The following is a 22,127-nucleotide window of genomic DNA, read 5'->3' on the forward strand; positions in this document are numbered from 1 at the left end:
GAATGTTCTTGGCAATCCTGAGAATTGCTAGATTAAGAACTTACCCAACAGCCTGAAATATTATTGTGTACACTTCTTGGAAACACATGTAAACCACAATTATTTCCAACCCCCACGTATGCCTATGCAGTAACATCCTTAACTTTTCTCGCTGTATGGTAGGGTCTTGAAAATAAAAGCATACCGTATTTCTGTGGACTTTAAAAGCTCTCTATGCCAGAAGAGCATTATAGTGTTAACGCCAAGTGTAAATTAAAGTCCTTACCTTGTAAAACTAAGAATTTGGGGTAATATTCTTGGGTGCAAATGGTACGTTGCTCAGGAAGTTGGTCGGGTTATTCCCAAGTTGCCCTTGCTTAAGACCTGTCCCCATCACTTTCTGGAGGACACTTACCAGAGATGGACCCTTCCAGGTTGTATGTATCCGGGTTAAAGTCTCACAGTCATTACTTTTATTAAAATTTGGGACTTCCCCCTCTTTGTTTTCCCTTTCCTTGTGCTGGCAGCTGCCTGCAGGTGGGGCTGCCGTTCCACGCAGGCAGGGACACAGGCAGCTGTGCTACAGATGTGGTGCAGATGCAGCCTGTTCTGAACTGCAATGGCCAGCAAGTAACCACCTCCTTTAGCAACTTGAGCGATGCAAAGTAACCATAGTTTTAAAATATTTTGTTTTATTAAATGTTTAAAATAACATAAACATCATATTAACAATTTTATGGCTGAGGTTCTCATAATTTGTGACTTTACCATTTTATCTGATTTGAGAGCTCAAAAGATTACACCTTAACATTAGAAACTTTGTAATTAAGATTTATAACAGTAAGTTGTCTCATAGCTAACAAGAGAATAGAAATAGCAGATAGAACCATATAAACTTTGGACAGTGGGAGAGTACATATTTTACTATAAACTGGGGTCTGCCAAGATTATTTAAGAACAAGAAACCTTTTGCAAGCAGTTTCGTGTTAATCTGAACAAACCAACTCAATTCATAGTTGACTTTTAAGCAATAGAGAAAAGTGGGATAGTACATCTTTAATTATTCCCCAAATACGCTTTTTTTTTTTTTTTTTTAAATACTCTTGAGTAAGTCTGTACCACCTTCATACCTATATTTAGCACCATGTAATGGGGTATTCACCATTTAGCTTCTGGGGAATGTACAGTATGTTATTTACTCTGCACTAGAATAAAGGGTCCAATTGTAATAAAAGTTCATCCTTGCTTTCTGCGGTAGAACGTCAACGCTGGAAGAGCAACAGCATGCTTTTGACCATGAAGCTGTAGCTTATTTACAAACAAAAGAATGCCCCCCTCCCTCTTTTCCCAGTTGCTTATTCATGATGATGATTTGATTAATAGTACTACAGGTTCGGTTTCCTTTACGCTGGAAACTGGGGTAGGTTTTAATCGCTTTGTCTTAAACTGAATTGGAACAGTGCATACCAAACAAGCACAGCCTGGCATTTCGATATGAGCTCTGCTACTTTTACCATCTCTGTATATTGTGTGAGAAGACTGGTGCTGAAAGATGTAACTACACACACGCGCATATATATAACCATGTTTTCTTAGGAAATGTAAAATAACAAATTTCTTGAGGAGGTGGGTAATGGGCCAACAGCCTGTAATATACCAGTATGTCTGTTACCACCCCCCTCTACCAAGAAAGAATTGTATTTTCTTAACAAGGTGAGAAATTTTTTTTTTTTTTTGGTAACAGACATGCTGGAGCTAAACAGCTTTGGTTGTCAGTCAAAAGGCAGTTTAAACTTGGATTAGTTTTAGGGATTTGGTTTTTTTTGTTATCGCAATTTAATTAAAAAAAAAAAAGATACTTCTTAACTGCAAGCTTATGCCCATTGCTCTTTGACAGTGAAATGATATTCAGTATTTCATTGCTTTTGCAACAGCAGTTCATAGCTATAGCCTACAGACTAGTGTATGTGCACAGTATTAACAAAAACAGTACGCTGGGTTCAGCAGTGGTCCGTCTTATTTCTGTAGCAGCACTGCAGGCTTCTGACACCGTGAGGGGGTAGATACACTGCAAGTTCATAGGGTGCAAACAAATAATCCCATTATACCGTCTCGTGGCAGATAGATAGATACTTTCTTTTGTGGCTGTGCAGACTGGCTGCCAATGTTGTTCTCTATGCTTCTGCTGTCTGTGAGCAGAGGCTGCAGGAATGCTCTTCCTACTCCTCTCGCCTCCCCATAGCACTGCCCATGCTACCTCTGTAGGAGAAAAAAAAACACCCCAAAAGCTTGAGTCCTGCTTCAGCCTTACAGGTATTAAAAGCTCTAGCCTTCAGCCATGAGTAATATCTACTCCTGAGGTGTTCGTGTTAATTTGTGCACAGTCACCACAGGACCTCCAATTTAACTTAGTAACAACTGTATTTGGCTTTTCTTTTGTCAAAAGTTTGTAAGTATACGTGAAAGAGCAAGAGAGAGAATGGGGAAGAAAAGAAATGGCTGTCTCTCAGCGTTTTCTTTTAGATATTTTCCCCAAGGCTTGGGTTTCTTCAGAGCACATACAAATACACTGAGGAGCACACAGTAAAACCTCAAAGATAAGTCACTGCCTGAGGTGAGAACAAGTTCTTATGCCAGGTCCAGCTCTCCACGCTGACAGTCATGATTGGCACCCAAAGGCCATTGCCACGTGTCAGTCTCCGCATTGAGGTTTTTTTGACATATTTCTGCGGTTCAGACGATCACCTGAAAACATCTCGAGCCACAAGACAAGGGATTAAAGATTCAAGTTTCACTGCATGTTATGTCTGCGTTAAGAAAAGTTAACAGCTTGATCCCCACCCCAGGCAAGGCCATCGGCTGCCGGCGATGCTGTGTGGGCTACGAAAGGTCTCCAGAAGAGCACACACCATCTGCAACAGCTGTGTTTCTGCAACATCCCAAGCAGCTCCTGCTGTTTTCTCAGGGCTGAGTAGTAGCTTTGCTGTGGCTGTTACCTTCAGCAAAATGCTGAAGAGCTTTAGAACATGGTACCACCATTGGTCTGAGTGATACCTGAAGCATCTTTTTGCATGTGCAGAACACAGGTCTGGAGATGCTCAGGTGAGCAAAGATACATCTTGGGCTTGGTGGGACAATACAGCCTGGGCAAATAACTCTGAACGCCTGCAGGCATACGTGAGGAATGCGTGGCATGATGAGCATTGGGGAAGGGAAGGCAGGACACTTTACTCATAGTAGAGCTGACTGATGTAGACCAGACATTGTAGGTGTAGCAGGTCTGCAGTATTTGACTTTTCTGTGAGACTCAAGTTTTTGTCTGTCATGTGCACAGCGTAAGACTTATGATCCCCTTAGCTGTTGCTTCTCTTTGTACATAAGGCAGGCACTTAAAAAGACTTTCAGGATATGAGCTAAAATTCTTTCCTACTTTTTTAATGGAAGTTTGTTTCAAAATAATCTGCAGTTTTGTTTTGGTTTGCTTTTTAGCCTTTCATATGAGAAGACTGGAAGCTGGCTGATGACCTGATTATGTACTTGAGAGAATGCAGACTTTCTAGAGGAATCCCTACAGCAACCTGCCTCGCACTGCCAAGGTAGCCACAGTCTCCGCATAGCCAAGTAAGTTAGCAAAGGATAATGCAGCTAAGCTTCACCATATACACTGCTACGGAAGCACTGTACATGAAATTTCTGGTCCCCAGCGCCTGAACCCATAGCTCCTAGTTTCCAAGGCATGACACCTCGCTAATGTGCAATGCACAGCCCGCACTGCCAGCTTTCTGAACTTGGAAAACACATAGCTAACAACCAGCATGGGTTCATTTCGAAAGTATGTTGAAGGCAAGAGCTTAAAAAAATTTCCATCTTTGTAAACTGGGTGCTTGACCTAATTAAGCACAGATCAGAAGTAATGCGTGACAAACATTGCTAGGGAGTGCCAGAGCCCTGCCATTCTGGCCACTGTGTTTCTGGTCAGGTTCTGCTGCAGGTATCCTTTGGCAATCGCTTCAAACCAGACCTCTGGGGCATACAGGGGAAGATTAATTCCTTGCACCTTTAGAAAGACTTTTGAACTAGCTTGGAGGCCTAAGATATAAATATACTGTCATCATAACCTGCTCTTGCCTTCACTGCCAAAAACAAGTATAACTTTTGAAGAATGCCAGCTTTGTAAATACTTTGCTATTCTCAGCTCTCAAAAGAGCAACTGTGTCATTTTTTCTGTGATGTAGCATTACTTTTTCAGACAGCTAGCATGACACAAGACTAAAGAAATTGGATGCTGCATTGTTTCAAAAACTAGCTGCTTTGAAGTCTGATAATCTTAAAGTGCTTATTCAGTGTTATCTGAATAAAAAATATTCCAGTACTAGATTTAACTTTAAAAATCTGATAGCATGATGAATTTGTTGCTGTTGCACTAAGGCTGTTGTTGCACCAGCTACTTTGAAGAAGGCGCTCTCCTTCTCTCTCTCCCCCCCACCCCGGAATTCATGCTTCACTAGGTGAAACAAGTATCTCCAATAGCCATGAGCGTTAGGAAGATCCTTGGGTTCCTTTCTAAACTGCAAGGTAGGACAAAATGCATTACCTTCACTGTGCATGACTTTTTTTACGCAGAAGTCAATGAAGCCTTTCCTATTCTCAATGAAAACAAGTTTCAGACTTTTTAATTCCTACTGCCAGGAGTGGCAGCAGAACTGGCCTGATGGGATTTCCTCCATACATGTCTTTACACTTTCATTGCTAGTGGAGTTGATCAACTGCAAAGTGATTTAGCTGTAATGAAAGCATGAAGGACAGCATCAGGCCTTTTTTGAGCTATAGGGAGAGAGGTTTCCTGCAGACAAACCCAAGGGAGAAAAAAAAGCTATTTCTCAAAAATAATAAAGAGCTTCTGAATTCTTCTTCAATCTTTTAAGAAGTTTTTTCTTCATTCTCAGAGTAAATACAGCATTTTTCAAGCCAAAAAAAATGTTCCAGGCAAATGTGATAAATGCAAGAACAGGGCTTTTTAATAGAGTGCAACCTTAACCACACAGAGAAAAAATACCTCTCCATAAGAAAGCAGCTTCTGAGTGAGTAGAGTTAACACAGGTACATGAATTCTATGCGTGTCTTCAGTTATGGCTTGAAAGTGTCAGTCCTCAATATAAGACAAGATCTGAAAACTGTTCAGTGTGTTCACTGGCCTAGCGTAACTGATCTTTTTTCCCCCTCTAAGTTTTGAAAAACTGAAAATGTGACATCATGTTTTTCAGTAAGGTACCATTTCACTGAATGAGAATGAAGGAATAGCCTCTTTAGGAAGACCTCTTACAGGTTAATTTCCTTGGCTGGGTCTCCTCTGATGGCATCCTTTTCTTCCAAGGTTGTATGCTTTAAATTTGCCTCTTTTGAGGAAGAAGGTGGGATTAAGATAGCCTAGGTAGTACACGGGAAGACAATGACTTTGGTTAATTCTTACTCTTGCACATCAGACTCTAGATGAACGGTTCCAGCTTGACCTGTTCCTAAAGCTTCAGGTATGGCTTTAAAAATTGGCCTGGTCCTACAGATGAAAGACCACCATGTATTAAAGCATTAGTTAAAATTAAAAAGGTGAACATGTAACAGTGCACAATAAATGCAGGCTGCTGTTGGAGGGAGTGGATTTTTCTGCTACTTTCAGACCCCGATGCCCATAGTTGCTGATTAGAGGAGATGGAGGTCCTTCTGGAAGAGGCTGGTTGCTGATGGACAGCTTCAGTGCCTAAGGGTGCTGGATGCCCTGAAGTAGGAAAGGAACTTGTAGCAGAGGCTCACCACAAAGTACCAGATGTTTCGAGCCATCTGTGACCTTGCAATGAAAATGCGCCAGATGATCACTAGGAGGGTGGTGTTGAATGCATATCGGATGTTCCTCAGCCTGAGAAAGAGAAAGAGGCATCTTATAGAGGAAAACAAAAACAACAAAAAAGCTTACCAGCTTGCTGCATTTGCTGCAGGTAAGTTCGTAAGAAATCCTGTTTACAAGTGGCCCTTGGGCTTTTTGCCATTCCTGTTTTAGTGAAAACACTGTGCCCAAGATGTCGCTACCATCTTGCCAAGGACTGTGCTGAAGTGAGGATATAGTGAATAGCTAGTGGGATAGGTGGAACAACTGTATTGCAAGTCTCTCTTGTTCTGTGTGCTCTTATTTCAAACCGCAACAGAAGTCATACTGAGAGTTTTTTCTTTATGATAGTTTAGGTCCAATACTTTCTGCTTTGATTTGGTATATTGGCTTTTTTTTTACTTTGCAGGATTGGTGGCAGGCTAGAAGACCTACATTTGCATGAGCTGATGAATAAAGTTCTCCTGTTTGCGTGAAACCCTGCCTTTAATGTTAGGAAATTACTCAATAATCATAAATGGCCTTTACTTTGGCAGTACTGCAGCACTGGAATTTTTTTGGGGGGGTAGTTTATACCATATATTTAAATGGCATTATTGAGTCTTTAGAGATGCTAATCATCTTGTCCTCTTTCTATCAAGCAAAAGTTTCTGCAGTTCTCTAATTCTTACTTTCCCAGTGTCTGACCAAGGGAAGAAAGCTTCTTACCTAATGTCCCCAAGACTGGTTTAATTTTTGTAAGAGTCCTTTTTTTTTTGTTTTGTTTTGTTAACTTTATCACTGCATTATACCACACTGCCTGTTTGGACTATGAGGCAGTTACTGGCCTGTTACAGAGGTTCTTATAAATCCTTTAAAAATGACCTGTGAATGAAGAACTAGTTTAGGATTCCTTGCTATGGCAACAAGCTGTTTTATGCTTCTAGCATTTACAGTGCACTATAATGGTTTTCTTAAAGGAAAAAAACAGGCTTTTACTCCAAGAGAGCTGCTCCTTCTCCTTTTGCCTGCACTTCTTGGTAAAAGGGCTGGAGAAGACAGGAAGAGCACAATCCTTAACTGAATAGAAGGACAATCTCAAATTGCTCATTCGGCTTCTTTTAAACTGTCATCAGGGATTGAATGCATAAACTCTCCACTGATTTTGGAGAATTTTTGCCCATTCCCTCAAAGGAATTAGAAACTTCAACTTTAAAATCAAATTTAAAATCATACAAATGCTTGAAGTTTTTAGGCAGTGTCTTCGAATAGCTAAAAACTTCTAGGAGCTTCACAAAGTCTAAATTTGACCCCTATTTTTCTATTGTAATTCTGAATGACCAAGATCTTCTGCATTCATGTATTTCTCTTATGCATCGTAACTTCATTACTTGGTCATCTGCTGGGAAGGCACAATATCTAGCCCCTGATCATTAGCGTTGTCAAAGGTCCTCTTTTTCTTACAGGTTGGAAAAATGAAATACTGACAACTCTCTGCCTTAAGAAATAAGCTATGCTATGTTTATCTCCATATTATTCAACAATTATTACTGCAATGTAACTAGAATAATTTTCCTCAAAAGCCATCCGAGGTAGCCAGGAGCTCTTGTCCTTGTCACTGGGTATGACTTACTTTCGTAAGTGCTGCTTTGCTGCTGGAATGCCAGCCATGTCCTCATTTAGCAAGTACTTCTTAGCACCTAGGCAGTAGCTTTCAATGTATTCTGACCAGTGCAGCTGACGAACATCAAAGTTGTATAACTGGGATTTAAAGACAAAGAGGAGAAGTTAAACGCCAGAGTTCAAAACAAGTTCACTTTAAGCATCAATTCTTCATTGACCTCCATTCCTGACAAGGCCCTCTGTCTGAAGTTCTTAAAGCCACCAAGTTTCCAAGAAGACACGGGCACTAACAGACTGTATTTCACAGCTGTCAATTAACATCTTACCCAGCTGGGAATCTGGGCAAAGCAAGCAGAAATTTAGTGCTAGCTGGCAGAAAAGAAAGATAAGTTTGTCTTTCAGGTGGCAATTTTTGCATAAATACATGTATTTGTACACACTTGTACATGCAAACACACAATCGTGGAAGAAAAATGGCATTCCACTCAGGTAAATGGATTCATATGAAAACCTCCATGAAGTTTTTAATGTGTCACTAGAATTATGTGTAAATAAATGAATTGGACATTGAGTCAACAGGTGCCTCTGCATCAGTATTACTTGCTGTTGTGCTGTATTCTCTCTCTCAGCAGCCAGATTGACAGAAGTCCAAGAAATAGGTTACTCCGGTGTTTGGCATCAAAAAGTCTCATTGTAGAGGTAATTACCCCAGTTAATTTCAAATGCTTATATTGGAAAAATTGTTAGCAAGCTCTCAGGGGTCGTCTGCCTATTAGAGCAAAGAAAGCATTTTTTTCTAAACGAATGACTGAAGTGAATGGTATTTTTTATTTACAGGGTCTTAAAAGAGAACATACTCAGAAAAATATTTTCCTTTCACCCCCATGCCAATCTAGGCCATTTGCTTTGGTGCAAGGGCCTTGGTATCACACCAGCAATAACTCGAGCAGAGAGGGGTTGGCTAACTCTGTCCAATACAGGGGGTTAGCTACTGTGCAGATCCTGGTGTGTCTGTCAGATACGTATAGAGCTGTGTGCAGCCCATAAACTATCTAGCCTGAATACTGTTCACAATGCAGCAGTGGCAACATTGGATGAGGTGCATCTCACAAAGTTCTCATAAGCAGCTTGGTAAGCCTGAAACTCTGTCTAGCTTGCAGGACTTAGTGTCCTTGATGTTGTAATTTTTTGTTTATCTGCCTAAGAACTAGCTCCTATCATAGCATTTAGGTTCCCTCTACATCTGCTGTGGTCACAGCAGTGCCACTGCCCTTAGAAGTTAGAATTTGCTGCACGCAACCCGTCTGCAGACTAGGGAAGAAGACTCTTGATTCTACTACTGGGAGTCTGTGCAAGAACTTCATGATGCGAGTAAGACCAGTTTGATGTGAATGCCTAAGTATCTCTTTGCAAGGAGATACTGACCAAAGGTGCATTCAAGCTTATCACAGATCTACTCTTTGTATCCTTCAGTCTTTCAGTTACAATCCCATTCTTAAGGGGTAGTATTTCAAACCTATAAAGACTACAACAGAGCTAGACATCCTGAAAATTAATTGCTCTTTGGGGACTTGAATAAAACAGGAACTTTTTACATATTGTTCAGGGTCAGACACTATGTGTTACCTAAATTTCCCTGTGCAGTGCCCATTAAAACCAAAGGGGATGAAAATGTCAAAATCTTTCAAGTAATTTCCATCTAGATCATCCACCACAATTGCAATGTTAACTGGAAAGCCTTCAGTGATTGACCTGCCTCAGAAGAAAGAGCAACACACCTCAGGAGAAAACATTCCCCTGTCATAAATGGAAGGTTCCTGATAAGTTATTTAATAAAACAAGGAGGAAATAAATTATTTCGGGTTAAAGTCAATTCCAGTCATATGGATGTCATTCGATAGCTCAACAATACACCAAAAATAATTGCTGCAGATGAACAGAATTGCAGATGACTAGCAATCCATATTCAGGATATACTTACCTTTTTGTCCTCTGTGTTAAGGTGACTCATTAACATATTCATATTATCTGAAGACCAATCCCAGGACTGGGTGGAGAAATACTGCAGGAGCATCATAGACTTGTGCAGTCGATTGATAATCTTCATCATTCTGAAACAGAGGAGGAATGTCAGAGGTGGACAGGAAGTTTGATGGTATGTAAAGGCTGTCAGTTTGCTCTGTAGGCTTTTTCATCAATCCAGATGAATAGGCATTGCAACTCCTGATGAGCACTGCACTGCTGCTCACCAGGCCGAGAACTTGCTCAGCAAGTCTAACTGCTCCAGCTCAGGTCTTGAGCCTACAGCTACCCAGCTTTTATTGTTGGCTTGAACATGGGTGCAAACAGGCATTTCTCAGGGCAGGACTGATGCTTCACTTACCAGCCTGAACTAAACAAGGGTTGGAGGCCGTATCTACATCACGTACCACGTGTGAGGTGAAGAGCCCATCTGAACTAGTATGAAGTCTGCACAGCAGATTGCAAAATCACAAAGGTATATTGCTTGCCTCCCGAGGTGGATACTTGTCTTTCTACCACACAAATTCTCTTCTGTTCTCAAGCCTGACTGGGCTCCTGAAGCAAAGCACTGGTTTTTGGAGTTAGCTCCAGTACAGAGGTGACTACATCTGCAGCATAGACAAGCTCTGAAGTCAATTGCTCAACTTCAGTTTTCAGATAGAATCATAGGATCACAGAGTGGGTTGGAAGGGACCTTAAAGATCATCCAGTTCCAACCCCCCTGCCATGGGCAGGGACACCTTCCACTAGACCAGGTTGCTCAAAGCCCCATCCAACCTGGCCTTGAACACTTCCAGGGATGGGCAGCCACAGCTTCTCTGGACAACCTGTTCCAGTGCCTCACCACCCTCACAATGAAGAATTTCCTCCTAATGTCTAAATCTACCTTCTTTCAGTTTAAAATCATTACCCCTCATTTTATCACTACACTCCCTGATAAAGAGGAGTGCCTCCCCATCTTTCCTGTAGGCCCCCTTTTAGTACTAGAAGGCTGCTATAAGGTCTCCCTGGAGCCTTCTCCAGGCTGAGCAACCCCAAATCTCTCAGCCTGTCCTCATAGGAGAGGTGCTCCAGCCCCTGATCATCTTCATGGCCCTCCTCTGGACCCGCTTGCGCAGGTCCATGTCTGTTTTACGTTGGGGGTCCCAAAACTGAACACAGTCCTCCAGGTGGGGGTCTCACCAGAGCAGAGTAGAGAGGCAGAATCCCCTCCCTTTACCTGCTGGCCACGTTTCTTTTGATGCAGTCCAGGATACAGTTGGCTTTCTGGGCTGGAAGCACATATTGCTGGCTCGTATCCAGTTTTTCAGCCACTAATACCCCCAAGTCCTTCTCCTCAGGGCTGCTTTCAATCCACTCATCGCCCAGCCTGTATCCATGTTTGGAATTGCCCTGACCCATGTGCAGGACCTTACGCTTGGCCTTGTGGAACCTCATGAGGTTCCCGTTGGCCCACCTTTCTAGCCTGTCAAGGTCCCTCCCTCTGGACAGCATCCCTTCCCTCTAGAGTATCAACCACACCACTCAGCTTGGTGGCATGCTTTTCATGTCTTTGGGCTTCTTAGATCTCTCTCTCTCAAAACCATTTGTTCTTCTTAAAGGCCATTCCTCTCCCTGTATAATATAGTGGCAGTGTGGAGTGTTTTTTGTGTCCTTCCTTATACAGGAAGGGGCTGATAGTATGCACTCCTGGTGGATGACCTTGAAAATAACCTGAGTCCATAGGCTTTTTTTTTTGGGGGACGGGGGGACGGGACTGTTTGAACACCTTCCTGGAGCGTGAGTGCCCTGGTAAAGATGAAAGCTCCTTCAGGGGCACAGCTGCTTAACAGGGACTTTGGAAACGTAGGTTCGGGTCTCTTATGTGTCTTGGCCCTTTTTTGTTATTAATTTTTTATATAAAAGGGGATGACAATAATGCTGTCCTACCTTGCAGGGTTATTTTTCAGTTGTCCCAATGGTCATGAGTACAAAAGGCCTCTGGTTGTTTAAAGTGTGATGTACAGAGCTTGGTCAATTTTGAGAGAACGCCACGTTCTCTCAGACTGGATAAAGGCAAGAGAAAGCATTAAAAGGCTGATTTCTGTGGAAAACAGAGCTGTTTTCATGAGAAATTTTGAGCTGCCCGGAGGGTAGCACAGTCGCCGTGACAAATAAAAGGCGGCAGTCTGGGGAAGAATGGTGCCAGGCTGGCCTCTCCCCGTGCAGATGTGACTGCCCTGATGATAAGCATTAACTACAGCAGAAAAAGACACAATGAGTACAGCAATTCAGAGGAGGACTGTGCAGCTTACCCAAAGCAAATTGAAAGAGCACCAAAACCTCACATAGGCACTCCTACTCAGAATTAAAGTGGCTTTCATTTTAGGACAGCACATCATCACATTAAGGGAATCTTCATTCTGAATTATTATGTGCGCATTGATTGAATGCAGGTTATCTAAACTACTTTAAAATTACTTCAGATTAACCTTCCCAATTGTGCCTGTGTAGGCAACTACTATGGGGCAAAGCTTTGTGGATATTTTAATACCTTGTAAGAACTTGGGAAACAAAGTCTATGGCTAGATTGCAAAGATCTGAAGTTGCCCCTCACACTGGCTCCCCAAAAGCCATCAGTATCTTTAAAGTGTTTAGGGCTAATGGAATCTGTCAGAAAAAAAAAAAAAAGAAAAAAAAAAAAAAGAGAATCAACTGTGTGTCCCTACTTATGTTTTGAAAATAGGCTATCCACGTGGCCTCCTGTCAATGTGGGCAGAATAAGCTCTGACTGTAGATCTACCCAAAGCAACATATCTGAGTGGCTGAAAGTAAGGGTCAAAAAGAGAAATGAAGCATCTGAAGAGGTACGTATGAAAACTGCGTTTCGTGTTAACTGACTGAGCTCAAATGTTGTGACCACATTCAAAATATTGACTAAATTTGGATGAAGGAATGGTCTACTGAAAAACATCAACTGAGTGGAAACATGCTTTTCTGCAGCCTCTGAGAAGCTATGGCAAAGATTTCTTACAGAAAATCTCATTCTCCACTGTGGAGGAACTGAGAGGAATAAAGCAAGTAGTAGCTGTCACTGATAGCCTTATTAGTTACACTTCAGAAATGCATCTTGTCTTCTAGAAAACTGTTTACAGCAATGATTTCTTTATTTGCTCTCGTACTAAGCCTTGCACGAGCAGATTCTCAGGTGTGACAGATTGCCTCAGGAGACTACTAATGATATAAAACACATTAGTTTCTAAGTCATGGATGGATGTGCAGCAATAACAGTAAGCCATTTAGGGCAGTTTTGCTAGACATCAAGCAATTTATGTGAAATGAGCTAACAGTTAAAGTAAGTTTCTCAGGAGAGGCAACATATAAAAGTCTAAAGCTGAAGGAGGTGACTCTTGTACCCACCCTTTGGTAGATGGGGTACTGCATGTGATAACTACAGGAGGAACTACAACCGAGTTCCTCCGAACTACCCTGCAGTTCAAATTAGGAAAGGTCATAGGCTGGTCCTGAATAAACAGGAGACTTGCAAAACCGTAACCAGCTCCCAGATAACCTACTCCATGTGATAACCCATCACCTTATGATGAGTTGAGTATGGATACAGTAGAGAACTGAAGCCTGAGTCTTGGTCCTGGCAAAGAACTTTCTCCTTTCTGCTTGCAAATCTGGCATAGGGTCATGGAAAGAATTCAAGAAACTGCCAGGAAGATGGCTTGTACTTCAATAGATGGGAATGTCAAGTGGGAAGAAAGTTAAGCCTAGGTGCTCTGTTTGAAGCAGAGGGAAAAATTAAAGGGAAACATTAAAGCAGGTTTAGTGACACATTCAACTTTTTTTTTATTTGATGTGGTTTACTGCCCTTAGACCATAAAGGTCTGGTATTTAGGTAGCTGTGAAAAAAAGAAAGAATGAGCTGCTGCTATGCTTTCTACCACATTGCAGTAATGCCTGGATGAGCTTAAGTAGTGTGTAAAAAGAAAAGGGGAATTAGATTAAAAAAAACCCCAAAAACCAAACCCAAACCCAACTTGGTGAACTGACAGGTTCGTTGCTGAGCCTGTGTTTGCTCAGGTCACAAATCTCAAAATTCAGAAGGTGGTATCTTTTTCAGCATGAGTGCATGCTGAGGTCTATTTGAAATTTAAGTACAGTATTACAGCCAATGTCCATTGGCTACTTATGCCAATCAACATTACGAAAAGAAATGTCAATTGTAATGGCAATGCCAAGATCTTACTGCTGCCTGTTTCAACAGAGTTTGGAGATTCCAGCCTATTCTTGCTCATAGTTTACCTCTATTTCTAGGGTAATTCTTGCCTCCTGGGTAACTGAAAGTCTTTTTATGGACCAATTTTCCTCTGTAGCAGAATGTCAGAGAGAAATTAGAGCAATACATCAGCCAGGGATTTCCCTGCAAACAGCCGAAGCCAGCTTTCTAACTAGCAGAGGAGCACAGAGCAGCTGACATCAACACAGTGCTGGCATACCGTTCTGGTGTTGCACAATAAATTCTCCTCTGTGGTGGCAGGGAGTAAAGGAGGACGTTGGCTGAGTTATGTTACACCAGGATTGCTTCCACACAGGACATGCATGTCGTGTATTCCTCCTAGCCATGACACTGCCAAGGCTCAAATACCAATTGTAATGGTAAACCGTTCTCGTAAATACAATTCAGAATTTATTCATACTCAGAAACAACTGCTTCCTAGATAGCAGGGTGCTGGGCCAGTGCTGGCAACTGCTAATTATGCATCTGATTTATGGGAAAAAAATATTAGCTGGAATGTTCTAAACCTTGCCAGTCTCAAGTCCTTATGCAAGCTACTGACACATAGAGGCCATCACGTCAGAGAGTTGCAATGGTAGAAATCTTGCTATACAGACGACAGTTTAACTACTGGTCCTCTTCTGTCTTGGGAACCCCTGAAGTGAACAAAGCTGTGTTTAAAGGATGTGCTGTCCCCCAGGTACTGGAAAGGGTGGGAACCCTAGGCTACACTTAGCTATGGCCATGCAATTCCTCTTCTTTTTGAGTAATCTCCTCAAGACAAGGAGATGGGAAGAAGACCAGGGACTTGAGCCTGAGGCAGCCAGTTCTCAGAACTTGTTAGAGATCTGCTCTCCGTAACAGTGGCAGGCATGCAGGAGGCTGAAGGTGTGTGGTTTCTTACCTGGGCTTTCTCCCCGTGAGCCTCATGTACAGGTCGTAGAGTATGGCCGGTGCCTTGTGACTGACAGTTATCCAGTACTGGTTTATCAAGTAGTTGGATGTCAAGTGAGCGTTGGGTGTTCGGAAGGCCTGCTCCAGGGGGTTCCTTTTGAACGTGGATATAACATACTGCTCTGTAAAGGAAGAGGCATTTAACTTAAAATCAGGCACTTAATTTCAGTTGAGTTGGGCACAACCACACCAACATGCTGCAGTAAAGCCCAAGTTACAGTGCTTGACGTGTTTAACCTACAGTTCTGTGAACTATGTAACCACTGGTTGGATGACATCACCTCGGGGTCCCTTCTGGCATGAAAATTGATGACTCCATCTATTGCCTATTTGAAACACAATCTGACTTCAGACTTAATAGCAGCGGACAAAAATTTCCTTATCAAAACACCAAAACAGAATGGAGGAAAAGCAGGCAGTTGTATCCCGAAACACTTCAGACCAAGGAACTGCAGTTCTGCTTTCACCTGCAGTAGATGTAAAAGAAATTGGTAAGTGTTAACATATCTTCAGATCACTGAAAGCTAACTTTGATCTGCTAGCATAAGATAAAAATGACATTTCCAATTTCTAGTCAAATTTTCAAAAGGGCTGATGTCAATATTAGTCTGAGTCAGGGACAGGTTGCTTACACATATATGGTGCTGCTTCTAGAAAGACTTCATTATATCCTTTCAAACCACATCTGACCCACAACACCAAATACCTCAGTCTGTTTTCAGAGGAGCTCTGGATGCACTAAAGCAGCAAATTGTCTTGCATTCTTAACTTCAAAACTAATGATAGGGTGGTAATCTTTCATCCCCTTTGTACGTTAAGGCACAAAATATGTTGGGTCTGATTCTGAGCTCTTGCAATGGCACAGTGCCACGGAAGTGGCATCTAGATGTGCATATCTGGGGCATTTGCATATTGCAGAGGCTTAATAGAACTGCAGTAGTTGAATATAAGACTATCATCCTAGGGACTGATAAACAGATGGTGCTCCTATTCCTGAGCACCAGCGAGCTCAACGAAGAAGAATATGTGGGCTTTTTTTACTTTTTTAAAAATGAATTTTGAGAGTTATGACATCAATCTGTGCTCATATTATAGTCTACTCTCTAAGCTTATGTTACAAATAGAAAATCAGATGAGAATTTGCAAGTCACAAGAAACATCCAGATCATCCTCAGATAAGCAGATTCTAATCATAATGTTCAGACAGTATTCTCATGTATCTGTGGTCGGCTCATTACTGCACTTCAAGTAGTGACTTTTGCTGTACTCGTTCTAACAGCAACTAGAGGAGACTTGTTAGCCACTTAGCTGCTAAGTTTAGACCACAAAGACTTTTAAAATAATACAATTTAGTTTTAGGGCAAGTTTATTGTTAATTTTTCTGTCCCGTAGGCTGCAAGTTTAATGGCTGAAGACCAGTTCTCCTGAAACTCCTCTTGCATCTGAATAGCTAGAACTGACTGCCATCCTTTCTGTTTCACTTAGCCACATTGCAATGATGTGGTTATCTTGTGGTCACTATGCGGGCTGCGGTACAGAAATCTTATCCTTTGCAGCACGTTCTCTCCAAATGGCAAGGATTAGCAAAAAACTCCTATTTAAACTTCCCCATGTAGTTGTGCCTGTGGTTTTACTGGAGATTTCCAAAGGTGTTTACCCCTGGCAGGGAAGTGACAATAAGCAGTTTGGGATGGGCTACTGGGAAGGAAGCCGCTGTCCTGGCCCAGCTCTTGGCAGAGTTTGTGTCTGTCCAAGCAGCGTGTGAGGAGTTTCTTTCCTCTGTGTTAGCAGCACGGCCATTTACTACAATTATACTTCGACAAAGTCATAGCTGGCTTAAACGTAAAGAGATCTGCTCCCAGTTTGGAGAGGGCTGTATACCTGTGCCCATTCAAGCAGCTCATGGATCAGGAGAGCAATCCCATGAACTCTGCTGCTTCTCCCCTTAAGGAAGTTTCTCCAACAGGCACTTTAAATCCCAGTTTATTTACAAACTCTCATCTGCTTATCAATATTTAAGTTCATTTAGTTACATTTGGTCACTTCATTTCCTAATGGAAACCTATCAGTTTAACTGGGACCCACTGATATTTTGGAATTGTGATAGTTTTGATACTGTCTGCAGCATATATTTATAGCTCTCTCTATTCAAATCCTGATGTTAATATATTGCAGATCTAGTTTTCAACTTTAAACTGGGTGAGGTGGTTTCCCTTTGGAAAAGTGCACATAAGTCAAGAGCAGTTGAGATACCTGCTGAAAACTCAGAAATTCTGAAAGTCAGGAACGAAAGTGGTTTTGTTCTAAAATGCACATAAGGAGGCAGCGAGACCAACTTGAAAGACTTACTGGAAGGAACTCGGGAAAAGACCAGCGTTGCATAACTTGGAACAGTTAATGCTATGTGCATTTCCCTTACAAACCTCCCTTACCCTGCCTTGCACTGACTCAGCACAATTGCTCTGTCTCCTAATTTCTGGAAAGTGTTCAACTTCGCAAGTGTAGCAAGTCTTTTATGCTCCACCAGTTTGTTTTGGAGAGAGAGAGAAAGAATCAGACAGACAGGTCAGGCAGGCAGAAAACCCGAACCAGAAGCGTATCACCTTTAGGAGCTACTGAAACGGCTTAGCGGGTGGGTGGTCTTTCCCCTCCGACCACAGCACAAAAATGCAGAAGCAAATTCTACAATTCAAAGGCAGATTTAGCAGGGGGAGAATCAGACACCAGTCTCGTCTGGGTAGACTGTCAAGGATAAATTGAAATTAAGTTTTCCCATGCTGAACACCATTTTAAAACCTACTTTAGGGTTTAGTTTTGAGAAGAAATTGCAAAACGTAGGTTGCAAAATCCGACTAGCAAGATTTAGATTGCAGCAAAGCAGAATACGCTTCTTCAGATTAATACTCAGTTGTCTGACCACATTATTATAATAGCGGGAAAAATAACAGCAGTAATGGAATGAAGTAAGAAAAAAATCCCAAGGCACAGCCTTATTTGGAAAAGAAATAAATCAGTTAAAGTTCCTTTTAACACTAGAGGTTTGTCTGTATCTGGAAATCTGTGGAATAAACTGGTTTGTAATGGATGTTTAAGCATTAAGCTTTTAAGTAGACATATATTTTTCAAATAATTCTCTTCTAGATCTCCTTCTCCCTCCCTCCAAGCTCATCACCTTTGTAGTCAGTATGTCCCCACCTCAGTCACTTCTGTTCCCTACCCAGGGCATCCTCAGCCCACTCCAGACTCAATTTCTCTATTTGATCTTTCTCTCCTTTATTCCTCTCCCACCATAAAGTCCCTACACTGTTGTGTTCACCTCTCATTCCTACAGCTGGTCCCGGTGTAAGTCTCCCCAGCCAGGTAGTCCAGGTCCTCCCCTCTGCAAACCCTGTGTTTGATTTGCACTAAACCACTCGGTCCCACACCAGATGACTCGCATTCCCCACCCTGGTCTCTCAGCAGCTTCCAGTCTCGTTCTCACAACCCTCCACCTCAATGACCAGTTACAGACCCTGTGTGAGTCCAGTCTCCCCAGACTCCTTGAACAGACTCTCTTTCCCTCTGCTGATTCCGTGTCTCCTGCATGTTTGCATCAAACAGCTTCTTTCATGCTGGGGAAAAAGAAAAATTCTGAAAAAGGTGAAAAACCACTAGAGGTAGAGACCTGGCCTCCACAGTTTCAACCTGAAAGGTTAGCAGAGCCAAACACAGTTGGAAACAGGCTTTCAGAAAGAGAGGGTGACAACTCGAGTGACGGATGCTGCCCCATGTGTGAGGGAGGGAACTGGTGGATGAAGTTCAGTCCTTCTCTGCAGGGGCTGGACTACTCAGCGGTACCTCTTATTTCAGAGAGATCATGGCTCAGAAAGGCCTGTTGAAAGTTCATGCGAAGAGACTGGCTGCCTAGAAGCCAAATAATAGTGAGTAGACAGAGAAAGTAATGTGAGTGGGCTGAGGAAGTCTGTCATCTATATAAAGAAGATTTTAGAATTGTGTGTATTGACCAAAAAGAAATTGGTACGAGACTGAATTGAGACTTCAAACTGGATGGTCACAGTCATAACATCCTAATACAATAAACCTTTCCCAAACTAATTTCTTAAACCATGCAACATCTTTACAGGCAAAATTTTGCTCTTCGATACTCCAGCCTAATTGCTGTTCATGAATTTATACCTAATACCCCCCTGCAGCCTGCTGATCTCTGGAAAACTGTGGATACAACATGCAGTAGAAAGAGCTCCACAGTGTCACCCAAGGAGAAAAATCTTGCCTTCAGTCCCATCACACAGCTGAACTGCTTATGCAAGCTTCTGCTGCACTCGGGTGATTTCATTGCTAAATCCACAGTTAAGCGCAAAGTAACAGAGCAAGATCAGTTACAATGCATTAATACATTGCTGTTTTCATCAGTAAAATTACACTGAAAATGGGTTAAGAAAGGCAAACCTCAGGTAGTAGTGCTACGGTGGCTGTTGCCTGAAGCAGCAGCCTGTGAAGAGCTTTGCATTTACTCCTGTGAAAAGCCACAGAAGATCTGACTTTACACGTTATAAAGACTGGCTATGTTTTCCAACAGTCACCTACGAAGCCTCACCTCTTCTCACGACTGTGGCAAACCACAATGTTAGATCTCTCATTAAAAAGGAATAGAAGAAAAATCAGGAACTTGGTGTGATTTTCTCACTGCTCAGCCAATTGCTGAAACCTCTTCCCTGCTAGATCACTTGATCAAATCTCATGGTAGGACATTAGTAGGATTTTCAGACAAGCCATGCTCTGAAAATGCAATTACAGTCTGATTCTCTGCCGACTTACAGTTTGCCAATTAAATAATGCAAAGACAAATGCAAAGCAAGGGCTGAGAGGTGAAACACCACAGTAGTTATTTGCCAGCATCCTGTATTTAAAGCACAAAGATATGAATTATTGTAGAACAGAAAGTGAATCAGGCCCTGTACATCTGCCCATGAACGTACTGACTGTACGTAGTGTTTCTGCTGCTTGGCTTCAGTGTGAATTTTCCACTGTAAGGGTGTCAGGATTTGTCTCCCTTTCTTTCACCACTGCCTCAGAAGCACATCCACTTGAAGAAAAGTAAGCCATGAAAATAGTTTTAGTTCTTCCACTGACAAAATTCATAACCAAAAGGCAAATTGTTCTTGAAGGACACCTGTCATTTCAAGATTTGCCTTCTCAGGTCTACACCAATTATTTCTGTTTAGAATTTTCTTCACAGAAAGAGAAAGAAGGGCAATTCTACTTCCTTAATATACTAGTGTTCATTCACTATCAAGGTTCCTCAAGTGATTTCAAAGCACAACCCGCCCCCCCCCCCAACCCCAGAAAAGGTTCTCAATCAGAAAAGGAAAAGAAATAAGGGGCTGGTTGTCTATTCCTTTTTCCACCTCTTTCCACCTCAGTGCAGCAAAGCACGTACTCTGCTGGGTTGTTCCGTGATTACGCCCACAATGAAAACGGAATAGATGCCTTCCTGGGCTGAATGCCCAGCACCAGGAGCTTTTGCTCACAGGACCCTCACCGACTGCAATTGGCCCTCCCACACGCAGTTTGAATGGCAGATGCTGAATGCCACCCAAATATAGGAAAACACCTTTTTCAAAGCCTGGCCGAGGAATGCTATTGAGGTTTGACACGTTCTAGGTTTAAACTAGACCTTACCCATTTCTCCCCAGAAGAAAGGGTTGATTCCACCTGTTGTGCAGTTGTACACCAACATGTTTTTTGGTCTGGAAAAGAGAAAGAAGTATTATTTTAAGGTGTGAAGAAAAGCACCCAAAGCTTTATTAGTGGAGCATGAAAGCTAACAGCCCAAGACACAATATCAGCTCACAAAAAAATGCAGAAGAGGTAATTTTTCACAAATATGAAAATACAGTATAAAACATGAAATTTTAATACTATTCAGTCAGATTCTGGAGAGCATATGAAGTTAATGGGGTTTAAGAAAAACCATCCATAAGTGACTTATCAAAAATTATAAAAACAATAAGGAAAACATGCATACTGACAAGTTTCTGACTTTTTTTTTTAATAGTTTCTCTTGCTGTACTGTAAATATTTGGCCCAAACCAACCTCAGGGACACACTGTGTATTTTACAATCATTTACTTAATGGATATGATTTGTCCTACTTTTAAACTCCATTTTTTTAGGGTGGTGATTACAAATCAATGCATTTCGACAAAATTCTAATATCAAAATGTTTGGTTGTTATTTGGGCGTGACACTAAACATACATCATACCGATTTTACTTCTTCCTTTGATACAAAGCAAGAGTTAGTCAAAGAGCTTTTTTGATCTCAGCCTGCCTTGCCAAGGGTGCAAGCAATGCCATCGATACAGCATTCTTCTTACTCTGCATTAGCAGCTGGAGCCATCTGGCAAAACGCAAAAAGAGGTGAGATCTGGCCTTGAACAGGGGATGGGAGCTTGGCTGGAAGATACAACACCTCCGTGCTCGTGGGGTGCCGGTGGTGCTCAGAGCCTTTCTCCATGGGAGGAGGCTGCCTATGAGGAACCTTTCTTTTTCAAAACTCCTGTGACCAAAGATACCAGGAGATAGAACCCCATAACCTGGGATAGGAAATCTTGCACAGTAATACTTGAAAACTGCTGTTGGATAATGCACAGTTTTAATGGTGTTTTTTTCAATAATGCTTTTAAGTTATGCCATTTTGACTGTCTATTACCATTATTATTAAACCCTAGTAGACTTCTAGGACTGGTTAGGACTAAAAGACACGCGTCAAACTCTGAATCCATGATCTCCTGTAATTTGAGTTACTGAGTTGAAGTCTGATAGAGCGTTAAACATAAAAATGCACAATAGTGCTTAGTGTGGGAAACTCTGCATTATGGAAATCAATATGGCAACTCACTAAGGACTAGATCCGTAATATGTGCCCATACAGAAAACTCACCTAGTACTGAGTCACACACACATAGCCTGACGGAAAGTACACTGAAGTGAAAGCACAGACTTCCACTTACTCCAGTGGGTCAGGCCCGTTAAACACCAAGGAAGAGGATTTCTCCATTTTCCCAGCTTCCAATGAAGAGCCTCTCCCTGTTGATTTTTTTTTTCCATTCTCCACCCTCCAGCTAAGGCGATGACCTTGGTAGAGTGTAGAGCTTCTACACTATGTAGTGAAGACTGCAATTCTCTTCTAAGTTTTAGAATTTAACTTCCCTCAGTAATATCACCTTCCCTGAAGGATGCTGACCTTCTAATTAGATGATTTGAAAAAAAAAAAAAAAAATTAAACCACACATGCTAATCTTCAAGACAGCACCTAAACCTGAAACTCTCTCAGAGAAATTAAATTTACAGAAGGCTCAGGCTCTTGATTTTTGTATACAGATTGCTAACCTTGGAGTTCTGCCCAGCTAGACAAAGCTTTAAA

General features: G+C 41.9%; 1 protein-coding gene across 10 annotated transcripts in view; it reads right to left on the minus strand.

Annotated features, from left to right (window-relative positions):
- Positions 1-651: 651 nt before the first annotated feature.
- The window catches only part of FAR2 (fatty acyl-CoA reductase 2), a 149,776-nt gene continuing 128,300 nt past the window's right edge, over positions 652-22,127 (minus strand). For all 10 annotated transcript variants that reach the window (XM_069806815.1, XM_069806810.1, XM_069806808.1 and 7 more), the window contains 5 exons: positions 20,382-20,449; positions 14,650-14,821; positions 9,441-9,570; positions 7,470-7,597; positions 652-5,890 (listed from right to left, as the gene is read on the minus strand). In XM_069806815.1, coding sequence (XP_069662916.1) covers positions 5,728-5,890; positions 7,470-7,597; positions 9,441-9,570; positions 14,650-14,821; positions 20,382-20,449 — 661 coding nt within the window. In that variant the 3' untranslated portion in view covers positions 652-5,727. The remainder of the gene's footprint in view (positions 5,891-7,469; positions 7,598-9,440; positions 9,571-14,649; positions 14,822-20,381; positions 20,450-22,127) is intronic.

This window comes from Haliaeetus albicilla, chromosome 19 (assembly GCF_947461875.1).
Source record: "Haliaeetus albicilla chromosome 19, bHalAlb1.1, whole genome shotgun sequence".
NCBI lineage: Eukaryota > Metazoa > Chordata > Aves > Accipitriformes > Accipitridae > Haliaeetus > Haliaeetus albicilla.